Here is a 16,067-nt window from a genome sequence, read left to right as displayed (position 1 = left end):
ATAGCTTAAATTGTCAAATTTATTCGCATAATTGGGCAGAATAACTCCTTATAATTGCTTCAATTTCATTTTCATCAGTGATATATTTGCCCTTTTCATTTTTTAATACTTGTAATTTGGTTTTCTTTTCTCTTTTTTTTAAATCAAATTAGCCAAATGTTTATCTATTTTATTTGTTTTTCATAGAGCCAACTCCTAATTCAATGGGTTTTTAACTCTCCATTTTATTAACCTCATGTTTCAATTTAATATTTAATCAGTGATTTTTTAATTTAATTTTTAATTTAAGGATATACCTAGGTAAAGAGTGCTATAAACTGTAAGCTATATATAAATAATGAATTACTACCACTCAGTTAAGTGGCATTGCAGAACCTGCTATCAATAGAGGGGGTGTATTTGTAAAATTTGTAAACCATCCATAGGATGGTAGTGATAGAGTGTGACAGCAGTAAGCTATACAGCATACAAAGTCTAGGATGTGAACAGAGTATCAGTATTGAGTTTAGAGTAATTCATGTTGTGAGTTAGGGAGAGAAAATGATTAATGATGCAGCCGTATGCAAGCTAAAGTTATGTGAGTCATGCACATAAGTATCTGAGGAGAAATAGTTAGACACTTTGAAGGTAACTTTGAGCTTTTCTGATGTATATTCCCACAGGGTTTAGGGTATATTCCTAGGAAAAATCTTAGGAAGTTTGGAAATACTGAAGGCAAACATTACTGTTCTGCACTTGTGACAAAACTGTGGCAAGTGGGCCCAAGAACAGATATGAACATTGTGATTCTAGCATTTCCCACAATGATGGCCAAGCAAAGAAACTGTTATAGCTCAGTATTCTCACAGGAAAAGAAACTACTCAGCAGAGTAAAAATGGCATGAAGCCCACCTGGAGGATCTAAGGATGTACGTTAGCTAGGCTGACCACAAATCCAAACATAGACAAGACAGAGCTGTGTTGCTCCTATGTTCTCTGGAGACCACAGAGTTACTGTCCTTGTGATAGAGTTGTCTATATGATAAGTTCCTAAGCAATCCTTTATCATTATGAGGGGCCTCTGGAATCACAGACTCCAGCAAAGCAATATTTTGTTCTAACTGGAATAAAAGGAAAGCAAAGAAATCAGAAAAATAATATGCTGATATGGCTTACTTTCCTACCCATATATACTACCTTTGAAGTTTAAGTAGACTTCATATTGCTTTCTTTGTAAGGGAGAGAGAAAACATTAAATAGAATATGTGCTTAATTAAAAAAAAAAAAAAAAAAAAAAGCTTTAATGCTAAAAATCCCATATCTTTGAATGAAATTTAATGCTTTTACCTCATTAAGTATAATGGTAATGGCTGATGACTTGTGTTTTAAATGAAATTGATCATTAGACTAAACATAAGAGTAAAAAAAAAAAAAAAAGTGTGCCAAAGTCTGTTTTAGTATACTAAACCAAGGATTGGAATTGAAAATGAGTAAACCTGAGTTTGAATCCCATTTGAGATAAACTGTACAAACTTTTCTCAATTTCATTTTTCTCAATTCAAAATAGGGATAATAATTCCTGTAGCAATTAACTTGCCAGTTTAGTATGAGGATCAAATGAAATAATGCGGAGAGAACATTTTGCAAACCTTAAAAATATTGTTCAGTCATCTCCAACTCTTCTTGAGTTTTGTGGCAAAGATGCTGGAATGGTTTTCCATTTCCTTCTCCATTGGACTAAAACAGAAGCGAAGTGGCTTCAGGGTAACAGAGGTAGAAAGTGTCTGAGGACAGATTGGAAATTAGCTCTTTATGACTTTAGGCCCAGAGCTCTTGCCATTAAGCCAACTTAATGCCTCCTAAATCTTAAATTAGAATAGTATGAATTTCCATTATTAATTATGAATTATTAGAATTATGAAATTATAAAGAATATAAGGGTATGAAGCCTTGATATAAACAGAATTTAGGACAATTTTAATCAGTTCCACTAAAAATTTAATTTATTTTGTGTGACTAGACTGTGATGATCGCATATTTTAAAATCAGCCGGAGTCAGGGATTCAGGTTAAGGGGAAAATCTTTAATCTTTATTCTCAGTAGAAGTGGAGAAGGATCTGAGGTAAAAAGGAATTGGAGGTAAAGGGAAAAGCCAGCCAGACCAGAGGCCACGAGACCAGAAGCCACCAGAGCAGAACCCAGCCAGCAGTCTCTCTCCATTTCTCTTCCTGCCCCTCTGCCTCCACCCACCAAAATCATCATTTCCTATACAACACATCAGGACTCACACAGAGAGTGGGTGGGGGCCATTCTTTCTTCAAGCATATATATTAATAGAATATAGTCCAATTACTATTTAGCCTCATGTGCTTGGGACCTCAGTGCATCAACTCAAGCCTCAGCCCATTACACTAGACAAATCATAACTTTTGTGAGCTTGTTTTCTCATTCATTGAGAGCATATGACTAAATGACATTTAAGCTCCCATCTAGTACATCTAGACACAACTAAGCACTTAGTGAACTTATACAAGTTAGAAATATGTACTTGCACAATAGTGTATAATCCTTCTTTACTTGATGCTAGGACAGCTGAGTTCTAATCCTACCTCTTCTCAAGGAATAGTTGGGATCCTCTGGAAGTTGCTTACCTCCCCTAGGATACCCTAGGATGAATTTATTCATTTGTAAAATGAGAAAGTAGAAATGACTAATGTTCTCCCATCTCCAACAATTTATGATCAAATAGGTCTAGGCATCCTCTTTATATCACTAAGAATGACATAGAGAAGAAATAATTAACTAAAAGATTTTCCCACTGGTTTTGGGAATAAAAAGGGGGTTAAATGAATTTTCTTTTAGATAACCTGCATGACATGTTTTTATTTTTATTTATTTATTTTGCTGAGGTAATTGGGGTTAAGTGACTTGCCCAGGGTCACACAGCTAGGAAATGTTAAGTGTCTGAGGCCATATTTATACTCAGGTCCTCCTGACTTTAGGGCTGGTGCTCTATCCACTGCACCACCTAGCTTCCCCTTAACATTCATTTTTATAAGATTTTGAGTTTAAATTTTTCTCCCTCCCTCCCTCATATACTATATCCTTTTGAAACATCTTATATATGTAAAACACTTTGCTAACCTTAAAAGTGCAATGTGAATGCTAAGTAGTAGCAGCAGCAGTAATAGTAGTATAAAGGTATACATATACATACATACATACATACATACATACATATTGTTTAGTCATCTCCAATTTTTGTGAAGTCATAAGGACTTCTCTAGGCAATGGTTTGCCATTTGTTTCTCTAGTGGATTAAGGCAAATAAGATTAAGTGATTTGCCCAAATTCACACAGCTAGTCAAGTATCTGAGGCTGGGTTTTAAACTCAGGTCTTCCTGACTTCTTATTTTAATGTCTTTTTTTTTTTTAAAGACGTTTGTTTCAATCATTAGGTGTTCACTACTAGAAAATAAATATTGCTATTTTCCTTTAAAAAGGCTGAGGGGGAGGCAAAAGGGGAAAGGAGGCAGGTAGATAGGTGGCATAGAAAGGTGAATAAGAGTAGCAGCTCTGGAGTCAGAAGGACCCGAGTTCAAATTCAACCTCAATAATAACTATGATTCTAGACAAGTCACTCAAGCCAGAATGCAAGTGATATTGTTTCAGTACTTCAAAGAGCCACGGTTTCATTCAGGTTCTCCCAACATTAACAGAGTTCCTAGTTCCCCAAATAAAGTTAATTCAACAAGCATTTATTAAGTGCCTTCTATATGCATTGTGCTAAATCCTAAAGGTACAAAGAAAAGAAAAACAAAACTAAGCAAAAAATAGACCCTACTTTCAAGGAGCTCATAGTTCAATATGGAAGGCAACTTGCAAAAACTACATACAAAAAAAAGAAAACCCATGGGATAAATTGCAAATAATCTCAGAGAAAAGGGACTGGAATTAAGGATGACCAGAAAAGGCATCTTAGTTAAGGTGAGATGTTATATTTGAAGAAAGGCAGAGATGAGGAGAGAGAGAGTTGCATACTTTTTGTTGAGAATCTCATGAGATGCTGGAACCAAAATAATTTGCTGATGGATAGATTTTTAGTCATGATCTTAGTACTTATCCAGTCTGGACTTCAGATACATGGTTCAATTCAGCCAAAATAGAGTTTAAACTCTGTGGGAAAGGCTTCAAGAACCCCAAATCATTACTATGAAACATCAAAGCAAGACTTTGGTGGAGGAAAAATTTATTTTAATTATGCAAAAGAATCCACATTAGTGTTTTTATTCCTGAATAAAATATGTAAAACTAAATCCATTCTTTGCTATTTAAATTGTTTCCATTTTAAAATTATATTAAATGAATCATAATGGTAAATAAGAATGCTTTTAGAATAGCATAATAGCTACACATTATAAATTAAATGGAATAATTTGCAACTATTACATATTTATTTTAAACAGTCGATTTAATTAAGTATAAGTGAGCTTACAGCCATAATTTACTATTGAATGAATACAGAATATAATTTTTAGAAATAAGTGAATAGTAATAGCTATATTTATATAATGCTTTAAGATTTATATAATACTTTAAAATTTACAGAATGCTTTGTACATGTTATCTCCTTTTAGCCTCATCATAATCTCATAAGGTAAGCATTACAGATACTAATCCCATTTTATAGTTGAGTAAACTAAACCTCAGTGAGTTGAGATAACTTGACCTTGATGACACTAGTGTCAGAGATGAGGTTGAAGTCAAATCTATCAAAAATTCAGATCACAAAGCACCTTAAATGCCAACCTAAAAAAATTGTATTTTATCCTTCAATAAATAGAAATGACAGAGAATTTTAAACAAGGTAGTGCAATGTTCAGACCTTTGCTTTAGGAGAGTTATTTTGGCAAGTGTGTTATGCATGAATTGAAAAGAGGACAGGCTAGAAATGAAAAGAACATATAAGAGACTACTGTAATATTACAAAAAAGGAGTGGTAAGAACATAAAATGGGTTGGAAGGAGTGTAGAAAAGAGAAAGAACATGAAATGGTTTTTTAAAGCCAATTTAAAGGACTTGGCAGCTGGTTAGATATGGGAGAGATGAGGAATAAAAAATAATTAGAATGACAGCCATACCATCAACAGAAATACTTATGTTTGGAGGAGGGAAGAGTTTAAAGGAGAAAATTATTTCTATTTTATATATGTTGAGATTCAGGTGTGGATGAGACAGACCAACAGTTGGTGGTATAGCATTCAAGTTCAAAAGAGTGATTGGTCATAGATGATAGATAAATAGATGATAGATTTCATTAATAATACACAAGCATTTATTAAGCATCTACTATGTTCCATTCAGCTAGGTGGGCAGCTAAGTAGTACAGTAATACAGCCAGGTCTGGAGTCAGAAAGACTCCTCTTCCTGAGTTTAAATCTGGCTTCAGACACTTCCTAGGTATGTGACCCTGGACAAACAACTTACCTCCATTTACTTCAATTTTCTCATCTGTAAATTGAATTGGAAATGGCAAATCATTCTAGTATCTCTGTCCACCAAAAAAACCTCAAATGGGGTCATGAAGAATCAAATACAACTGAAAAATGATTGAACAACAACATGTGCTGCTCACTGTGCTAGGTATTAAGAGATATAAAGACAAAAATTAAACATTTTAGGCCCTCCAGAAGAGTGTGTGTGTGTGTGTGTGTGTGTGTAAGAATATACAAATTACATTTTAAACAAATGCAAAGTATTTTTTTTTTCTAGAGGGAATCAGGAAAGGCTTCATATAGAAGATAATGCTTAAATTGATAGGAATTCTAATAGGCAAAACTGAAAAAACAAAGGCACAGATAGAAGAAAATGTGTGTGAGGGATCATAAGAGGGCCGAACAGTATAAAATAAGGGTGGGAAGATAGATTGAAGCAACATCATAAAGGGTTTTAATGATAAAGAGGAGAATTTACATTTGATACTGGAGGTTATAAGGAGTAATGGCAATCATTGGAAATTAAACCATGATAATGAAAAAATTGGGGCAGCTGGGTGATGCACTAGGCTTGGAGTCAGGACGATTTGATTTCAAATCTGACTTCAGACTCTAGCTATGTGACCCTGGTCAAGTCATTTAATTCTGTTTGTCTCAGTTTCCTATCTGCAAAATGAGTTGCTGAAGGAAATGGCAAACCATTCTAGTGAAAACCCCCAAATAAATTCATAGAGAGTCAGACACAACTTAAAATATCTGAACAACAATGAAGACCAGCTGAGATAAGGATGTTCACCAAGTACTTTATAATTATAAAGCATTATATAAATGTATGTTACTGTTTAGAAAGTCAACCAGTGTGTTTGGTTAGTGTTGGATTTGGAGTCAATAAGACTGAATCCTGTGCCTTATATTCATCAACTTAACCTCTAAGATACAATGTAGCTGGAAAACTTAAAAGCACCATATAAATGGAAGATATTAATTAATTAATTAATACTAATGCTGCAATAACAATAAAGATAAAATAATGATATGGATAGGTATTAATTCCTAGATTGACATAACATGTGGCAAATTCACAAAGGCCATACTCTTTAGCAAAAAATAGGTTTATTTAGAAGAAGAGATTAATAAAACAAGAGATAAAATAGAAGTGGCAAATATGAGACAGATTTGGGAGACCAATAGGATTACCAAGGAAAGGACCAAGAAAAGGAGTTTGCAACAATCTATTGAAGGAATCTACCATGACTGGTAGGTTAGATCCATAAAGTAGTTTAGCAGACTAACCTGAGTTAGCTATAGTAAGGAGAAGGAAACTATTAAAGGGAAAGCATTATGAGAAGGATATAGAGTACTTCATAGCAGATTTAGTCCTGGAAAGGACTTAACAAAGATCTTCATCATGAGCAGATCTTTTATAGAGGAATTATAACCTTGGGGGTTTCTCAGGGAAGGAGTGGAAGTGGCAGGAAAGAATTTGGGGCCAATATCTCACAGATCAAGTCCCAGAAGACTTGCTATGCTAATAAATATTCAAGATATGCTAATAAATATTTCAAAGGTTATTCAAGCAAGTCCAGAGTTTGGGGGACAGACAATGGAGGTTGATTAAGAATTCCATCTTTACAAATCACTCTGTACAAAAGGATAGTCTGAGACTTACTTGGTTATTCCTGATAAAAGCCGGGTGGGCTTCTTCCTGACGGGGAAAAATCCACATTGGTGAAGTCTAAAAATTTTAAAGCACTGTTAAGTGTCATACATTATTGTTATCACATTGAAGTCATTGTTTTAATTTGAAAGAATAACCCTAGAAGCTTAATTTTATAGCTGCAAGGGATTTTAGAGATCAACTGAGCTATTTCTAACTTTTTGCAGATGAATTAACATAGACTCACAATGTTGAGATATGTCCAGCCTCACATAGCCTAGAATCCAAGCCTAGAAACTAATTCTTAGTCTTTTCACTACAGTGATCTTTTCACCACAGCAACTAAAACCCATATTTATGCCATGCATTCATTAATTGACAGAAAGACCAAAATTCTTCTGAAGCTGCCTAGTCAGGGATTAAAAGATGACAAAGAGTATGTCTTTTAGTTCCTGGCTTGAAGACATGTTAGAGTACCCCCAGAAGAAAAGTTACACACTAAAACTATATCAATGATTTGCAAAGATGATATGATGATAATTTTAATTTGTACTTCTTTCATCTCTAAAGGTACATAATTGTATTTGTTAGTTTTATATTAAGCAATTTCTTTCTTTAGTTCTATCTTCATTGTGAGCAGATCTTTTATAGAGGAATTATAACCTTGGGGGTTTCTCAGGGAAGGAGTGGAAGTTTGGTAACTCAAAGGAAGGGATCAAGGAGTAGTCAGATATTCACTTGGGTAACTTATCATTTACTATTGGGTGTCCCAAAAATCTTGGTTAAAGTTTAAATTTTCATAGGTATTAAAGCTCAAACCCAAAGGTCACTAAGACTTTTGGGACATTCTATAATTCAATATTTGTCCCAGAATATCACTTTATTGTCTGATAATATGCAATTCTATGACCAAATACTATGCTATAAGTATATATTATGTATTTTTGCTATTATGAACATCTTATGCTTCATATACTAAACCCATTTGATTAAAGAATGAGACAAATTATTCTGGACATTCTTTTGACAGCCAATTGTGTATTTGAAAAGGAAATATCCTTCATGAATTCTGGTGACAAAAATCTTCATAAAGTACAAATTTTTCTAATCACTTTTAGACAAATGTCTATAATGCACATATATAGATGGCTCTTGCCATAATTACTATTTTCTTCATATTAATATCATTAAAACTACTAATATACAAATTAATAAATAGTGAAAGAGCATTCCCTCATATATCTTTTCATCATGTTAACAAGTTCTACAAAGACAAATTAAAGCATGATGTTGGCATTTGTGGGGTTCTTGTTCTTTAAAATATAATATGAGATGATTCTCTCTGGGAGAGAGGTTTCTTGGGGAGGTTTTCTGGAGGCAGCCTTAGTTTCAGTTACAAGTAAATAATCACCCAAAAATCGCAGCCAGCTGATAAAAGTTCAGATCTTTTATTGTGTCCTTCAATATAGCCTGATTAGCTCAGGCCTATCTCTCTGCTTGGTTCCAAGAGCTCTTGCAGCTTTGTCCTTTGCCTCTGTTTTCTTCAGCCTCCAGCCAGCACCAAGGTGGAAGATGCAATGAATCTCTCTTGCCTTTGAGAGAGAGCTTGTAAGCTTCCTCCCAGAATGCTCCTCTCCAACCCCTGGGAATGTTCCCAAGTAACTCTTTCAAGCTCTAAGAGCTTCCCAAAGGTTAACTCCTCCTTCTGGAGGCAGGGTTTAAGGGAGGTGTAAATTAGGATATCTCATACTAAACCGTGTGAACTCCAATGAGTACTTAAATATTTCTTGCTTTTATGAGCTCTCTAAAGGTGTGAACACAAGCATCGTTTCTATCAATTGTACTTAGTACCTTGTTTCAAGTTCTGGCCCAAAATATCTCCTTCTAAGATCAAATCAATCATATTGAACCATGCCAAATTAGATAATTATTGTCTCTATCAACTCCAATGGCTTAACAGTTTGTAAAGATTCCAACATCTCCCTTCACCAGAGGCTCTTCTAATACAAATAGCAGATCTAAGTCCCCACAAAACAGATTAGTTGTAGAGCTGAGTGACAGAGAATCAAACAGATCTACTTTTTCAATCCGTCAACTGAGCTATACAATAGTTAGAGGATTAAAATGTCTATCTAATGTGTGGCTGAGTAGATGTTTGTCTTTCAAAGGTGATTGATTGTATAATTCCATGTCACTGCCACTCCCCCCCCCCAAAAAAAACACTATGATAACTTTATCTTCCATACTGACAGAAGCCCATGCCCCATCCCCAAAAAGTTGGTTAGGTTGAAGTTAAAATAAAAATCTCCTTTAAAAATATTCTAGTAGAAGAAACTTGAAAGACCTTAAATGGTAATATTATATTACCCTTATCTTGTGTGTGTGTGTGTGTGTGTGTGTGTGTGTGTGTGTGTGTGTGTGTATTTTTTTCCTGGGGCAACTGGGGTTAAGTGACTTGATCATGGTCACATATCCAGGAAGTGTTAAGTGTCTGAGACTAGATTTGAACTCACTTCAAATGACTTCTTCAGGGTTGGTGCGCTATCCATTGCGCTACCTAACTGCCCCTAATATATTATTTCTTAATGGCTTATAAGTAATTGCAATAAGAGTTTGCTATCTATCAAAATGATATGACTCATTTTTTGTCCATTTTTTTTTTTAATCTTTCCAGGAAGATGATGTTGCTCGGGAGAGTAGATTTAATTTCAGTGGCTATGGGATGGGTCACTGTCTCCAAGTTAAAGATGGAACAGCAGTCAAAGCCCCACCCCCAAATCCACCCCCTGCACCTCCGAAGGATTCAGATTCCATCAAAAAGAAGTTTGTGGACCGGGCTAAAAGGATTGATACAATATCTCGAGCTGCCTTCCCACTGGCCTTCCTCATATTCAATGTCTTTTACTGGATCACATACAAAATCATTCGGCATGAGGATATTCATAAGAAATAGGTGAACCCTTTGGGCCTAGGGACACTGTTGCCCAAATAATGTGCTTGTAAATAAACAGTGAAATTATCTTTCTATCATTTTGACTGAAGGGGTTGGGGGTGGGAGAGGTAAAATGGGTGGGAGGGAGGGTTTCATGACACTGAAAGAAGACAGAAAAGTTTCAGTCCGTGAAGAAAATTGATTGCACAAAATTAAGGTAATCACAGGACTATGTGACAAGGGTCCCTTACAAATCCCTTAAAGATATTGTTCTTCCAGATCTCCAGTCAATCAGATATGTATGTACATGGGGCAAAAATTTTTTTAAACTAATTCTGGTACTGAAATGTTCATTTAAACAAGACCTAAAATACTTTATATCTAATTATAGCGGCTACCCTTCAGTGAGTTAAGAGGACCAAACTCTTTCAGGAAAATGCTGCCTTTGTATGTGAAAATAAGTCACTGAGCTACATTCCATGACAATATCAGTAGTTCGTTTCATCAAGTTTTTTTGTGGCTCATAAATTTATACTTAAAAGGGGAAAGAAATGAACACTTCCAACAAAACCAGATCTCTACTTGATTAGCCTTGTAGATGTGCATTTTCATATCATCTTGCTTTCTTAGAATTGTAATTTTGGGGTTAAAATTGTGTACTATGTGATTAATTTGATTGTGTTCTCTCTTAGAAATCAATGAGACAAACCATGTTATTTTCATTACAAGATGGTGCACTGACTTTATTCTGGCTGTATTTACTTGCAATTTGAAGTGCCAATGTGTTCTTCCCTCCCCTCCACCACAATATTCCTGGACCTCTTGATTCCTAAATGGTGTAGCTCAGATTAGCATTCACTTCATCTCTGCTATCATTGTAGCTGTGAAAAATAATCCAATAGGTTTACAGACCACTGATTTCTACCTTCATTAAAGTGGCTATCATTTTAAATACCATTGACTAACTTAAGAGTTTTAAAACTGTACTGTGATTTTCATAACCTGTAACCTTTTGGTACCAGAGCTACTTGGTTCGAATTCTGGCTACATGTTTTAAGTAAGAAAAAAAAAGAAGTATTTTTGCTTATTCAGATAAAGACAATCTGTAAAAAAAAAAATATATATATATATATATATTATAAAATGAAAATAAATTTTACAAGTGCAGTAAAAGGGGTTATTAAAGAAAAAGATTTATTTGTTCAATTTCAATAAAGCTAAGTGTGCTACAGTATTTCTCCAAAATGTTTCCTTTTTCATGGTGTCACATCAATGAGGATGAGGATGACAATAATAATTTGAATTTCTGAATCGTCTTTTTTTTTCAATAGTATCAAAGTGGTTTTACATTTAATTATTTTATTTTTCCTTCTAATATCCCAGATAAGAGGAAGAAGCAATTATTATTTCCATTCTACACATGGGAAAACTGAAGCACACAAAGGATTAAATATTTGAAAATTATATTATCTTATTGGAATTAATATGATTTTATTTTTTATGTGCACATACATGATAAACTCTAGAATTTATTTCCTATCTTTTGGGAAAAGTTGTTTTGTTTTGTTTTGTTTTTAATGTGCATATGCTGGCAAACTCTAGAATTTATTTTCTTTAATATTGAATAAGAGTTACATAAAGGAAGGTTTGTTGAAAGCCAAGGGACACTGGATAAAAAAAGTTGGGCCCAGAACTATGGTTTTCAGGCTGTGTTCTTTCAAATATTAATCATTAACAAAGCCTCAACCACCCTTAGAATAGTAGAAAATAGTATGTCCAAGAACAGCAATAGTTTCATTTTTGTATTTTTAGTTCCTGGCATAGTACTAATCACATAACATTTTTAATACATTCTTGGTAATTGATTCATTAGGAAGAATCGATCTGATTGCTCTAAACTTCCATTTGGAAAGGTCCTGTCATTCTAGGAAGTGTCTTGGGTGGCAGATAGCAGAAGAGAAAGGTCAATTTAATAATGATGATGAACATTTTACATATCACTTAGTATGTTCCAGGTACTTGGCTAAACACTTAAAATTTTTATCTCATTTGATCTTTACAGCAATCCTGAGAGATAGGTAACATTATCTCTATTTTACAGATGAGGAAACCGAGGTAAAAAGATATTAAGTAATTTCCCTGGTAAGTATCTGAGACCTAGTAAGTCTCTGACACACCTAGTAAGTGTCTGAGACTGGTTTTGAACTCAAATCTTTTTTACTGCACTTTAAGCACTCTATCCACTTCATCATACTGCTAGATTTTACTAGTAAATTCAGTCATCTATATACTTAAAAGAATGATTATTTCATTGGTTTAGATACTTTCGCTGACAACCCAGATCTCTTGGGCCTATAACCTACAGTAGACATGAATTTCTGTGACCCAAAATTTAATCTCCTAGTAAGCCACCCTCTGATTGGCTCAGGCTGTCTGAATCTAGATTGGATTTTCCTAGGGTAAAAGACCTACAATCATTCATCAACTAGTCTGTGCTCAAAGCCCTTCCAGTTTGATGGTACCTGTTAGAGTTTGTACCCTACTGGCAGAGTGTTTTGAGAACCCAGGATGTCTATATTACAACACAATGAATCATCAGAATATTGGGTTTTAGTGGAGATACTTATCTGTACATAAGAATTAAGGGCCTCAAACTTTTTAAATAGGGGGACAGATGATGTTCACTGTCCTTCAGACTGTTGGAGGGCCAGACTATAGTAAAAATAAAAACTTTGTTTTGTGGGCCTTTAAATAAAGAAACTTCATAGCCCTGAGTGAGGGGGATAAATGTCCTCAGCTACTGCATCTGGCCCACAGGCAGTAGTTTGAGGACCCCTGAATTAAGCCTTTATTAAGTACCTACTATGTGCCAGGCATTTTGTTAGCATCTGGAGAAACAAAGACAAGAAAGAAAGAAAGAAAGAAAGAAAGAAAGAAAGAAAGAAAGAAAGAAAGAAAGAAAGAAAGAAAGAAAGAAAGAAAGAAAAGAAAAGAAAAGAAACGATTTTGGAGACAAGCTATACATACATGTACCAATTTGTGGATATGTGTACAAATGGGTTGTTTGCATAAGTATATGTAGACTAACTACAAAATAAATAAGACAGCATTCAAAATGCTAGTTGGTTAAGGAAGGCACCAATGGTTGGGAAAATCAGGAAAGCTTTGTATAAAAGATGATGTTTCTGAGCTGGATCTAGAAGAAAGTGAAGGATTTTAGGAGGCAGAAGTGAGGAAAGAATACAAAGGGGAGGCCATTGTCCAAAAGGAATTAAGTGTAGCCTAGAGTACAATAAAGAGACCAATTGGAAGCAATTGGAAAGATAAGTTGTTGAAGAGCCTTTAAAATCAAAGAAGGAGGGGCAGCTGGGTGGTGCAGTGGATAGAGCACTAGCCCTGAAGTCAGGAGTTCAAATCTGGCCTCAGACATTTAACACTTCATAGCTTTTTGACCCTGGGCAAGTAACTTAACCCCAGTTACCTCAGCAAAATAAAATAGAAAATTAAATAGGATTAGGAATATTTTATGTAAGAAGCTATAAATAGCTAATGTGGAAGATGCTCAGATCTACATCTAAAGGAAAATTAATTTAATTGCCTGAAAAGGGAGAGAGAGTTGAATCAAATAGACAAATTAAGAAGTAACTGCAATAGTTTTAGCAAAGAAGTAATCTATCCCAATCCCACCTGCTCCTCCCTACTGATAGAAAGGCCCAATAGGTAGCCTCCTTTTTGTAGAGTCTGGGCTTGACAGAGCAGTAAACTAAGGCAGCTTGGGGTCTCAGAGGCAAAATGACAGTTATAGATTGAACCTCTCAGGCACTAGATGAACCTTTTATACATACCTTGAAAAACAAGGGAGTTCAGGAGAACAAAGTTGAGCTAAAAATTGAAAAAATAATTCTGAAACCCAAATCTGCAATTTATAGTTCTCCAGTTCAAGTCCAGGCTAAGATATGGCCCCTAGGCTTGCCCTTTGATCAGCATTTGCATCAAAGGTCTTAAACCCCACCCATCCTCTTTGTCCTTCATAGATATTTATATACACTCAAACCTTCAGGATCTGCTCTCTTTACAGGTATTGGCCCACAGGAAGTATGTCTTAGCCAGAAATGGTATCCCAATACTTCAGATAGCTTAGGTGAGAGTGAGGGCTGTCAATGCAAGTCCAAAAGGCCAAATCTGGCTTCCGGTACTACCCACATGAATGACCCTAGGGATTCTAGTACAATACAGTACTAGAAGTATTGTAGAATACAAGAACTTCTAGTACATATACCTAAACCCCAGTCTAATTGTAGCCTGAGGTCTCCGGTTCTCAGCTTGTTCTAGACTTGTTTTGTGTCATGGATTTCTCTGACAGTCTGGGGAAATCTATTGGATCCTTTCTCAGGATAATAGAAACAACTAGCTGGGATAGTGGATAGGACTCTGGTCTTGAAGCCAAAAAAAAAAAAAAAACTGAGTTTAAATATGACCTCATATACTCACTAGCTGAATAACACTGGACAAGTTACTTTACCTTTGTTTGCCTCCATTATAAAATGGGAATAATAAGAGCACATATCTACCAGGGTTGCTGTTGTGAGGGAAAAAGAGATAATACTTGTAAAGTGCTTGGCACATAGAAGATATTTAATAAATGCTTGTTAAAATTTAAATAATGCTTTTAAATGCACAAAACATATTGGATTATAAAGAAACCAATAATATTGAATTATAGTTATATATGTGTGTGTATATAAGTACATATATAACGTATGTATATATACATTTATATTTAGATATCAAATTCATAGACACTAGAGTAAGAAACCCTATATAGAGCAATATTCAATTGTCAGCCTTTTCCATTTTCCCCCCAATCTTTCTCACCAGTAATTATCTTTCCCCAAGCATTTTACTCATTTTTCCCTAATGCACTGATGGAATGGATATCAGAGTTCTTTTTGGCTCCTCATCTGTTTTGAGTACCTTGAGAGCAGAGGTGATCTCAACTTTTATCTCATTTAGTGAAAAACAAAAATCCAAATACCTCTTTGTTCACTTCCTACTTGAAGCCTTCCCTAATTGCTCCAGCTTGGTGATGGCTCCCCTCTGATGTACCTATATAAATATATTTTGCCTCATTGGACAAAATGTGACAAAACAGAAAAAAGCAGAGAAACTAGACTGAAAGGAAAAAGTGTTCAAATCAGCTTTTCAATTTACTATCTGGGTGTCTTTGAAAGATTTGTTCTCTCTAGTCCTCAGTTTCCTAATCTGTAAAACGAGGGGCTGTACTTCATAATTTCTAAGATCCCCTCTAAACCTCTAATCTTTTGGAAAGAATAGGAATTAGTAGTGGCTCTACAGAGAGAAGAGGTCAGATATGACAGAGGTTGTAGAGGTTGAAATGGCAAGATTTGGCAACCAATTGGATTTATGGGATGGGAGTTAAAGAGTAATCAAGGATATGAACCTACATGAATAAATCAGTCAGCCAAAAATAATTTTATTTATTAAGTGCTTACTATATTCCAAGACCTGTGATAAGACCTGGAAATACAAATAAGGAAAAAAAAAAAGGCAAGCCAGTCTCTGTTCTCAAGGAACTCTTATTTTAATTAAGAGAAATAACTACTATAAGAGGGTTCAGAGTTCTTGAGGAAACAATAACAAAGGTTAAGGCACATCTTTTCAGAAGGATGATAGTTAATGAGTAAATGTGTCCTTTCTCATTTAAGTGAGTGTGTGTATGTAGGTGTCATGTCTCTGACATGATGCAAATGGGGTAGTAGGACTTGGAGTCCAAGAAGAGCAAAGGCTCTCGGTAAACCCTTGGTAAACAAAGATTAAAATGAATAAATAGGATTAGCATCCATGTGGGAGGTCATTCATAAACTGGTAGAAACTGGACTATTGGGACTATGTTGGATTATGTAGGAAGCTTCTTTCAGTAGATTGTTTTTCTTCCTGCTATGCTCTGAGACTACCTATTGAGATAAAATGTTGGTATCTTAAA

General features: G+C 34.9%; 1 protein-coding gene across 2 annotated transcripts in view; it reads left to right on the top strand.

The window, feature by feature from the left end:
• The window catches only part of GLRA2 (glycine receptor alpha 2), a 303,585-nt gene extending 293,393 nt beyond the window's left edge, over nt 1-10,192 (top strand). For both annotated transcript variants that reach the window (XM_003765562.2, XM_003765563.2), the window contains exon 9: nt 9,806-10,192. In XM_003765562.2, coding sequence (XP_003765610.1) covers nt 9,806-10,084 — 279 coding nt within the window. In that variant the 3' untranslated portion in view covers nt 10,085-10,192. The remainder of the gene's footprint in view (nt 1-9,805) is intronic.
• The last annotated feature ends 5,875 nt before the right edge of the window (nt 10,193-16,067 follow it).

The sequence above is a fragment of the Sarcophilus harrisii genome, chromosome 3 (assembly GCF_902635505.1).
Source record: "Sarcophilus harrisii chromosome 3, mSarHar1.11, whole genome shotgun sequence".
Taxonomy (NCBI): Eukaryota; Metazoa; Chordata; class Mammalia; order Dasyuromorphia; family Dasyuridae; genus Sarcophilus; species Sarcophilus harrisii.
The sequence above is the reverse complement of the archived record's forward strand: the minus strand, read 5'-3'. Positions and strand labels throughout refer to the sequence as shown.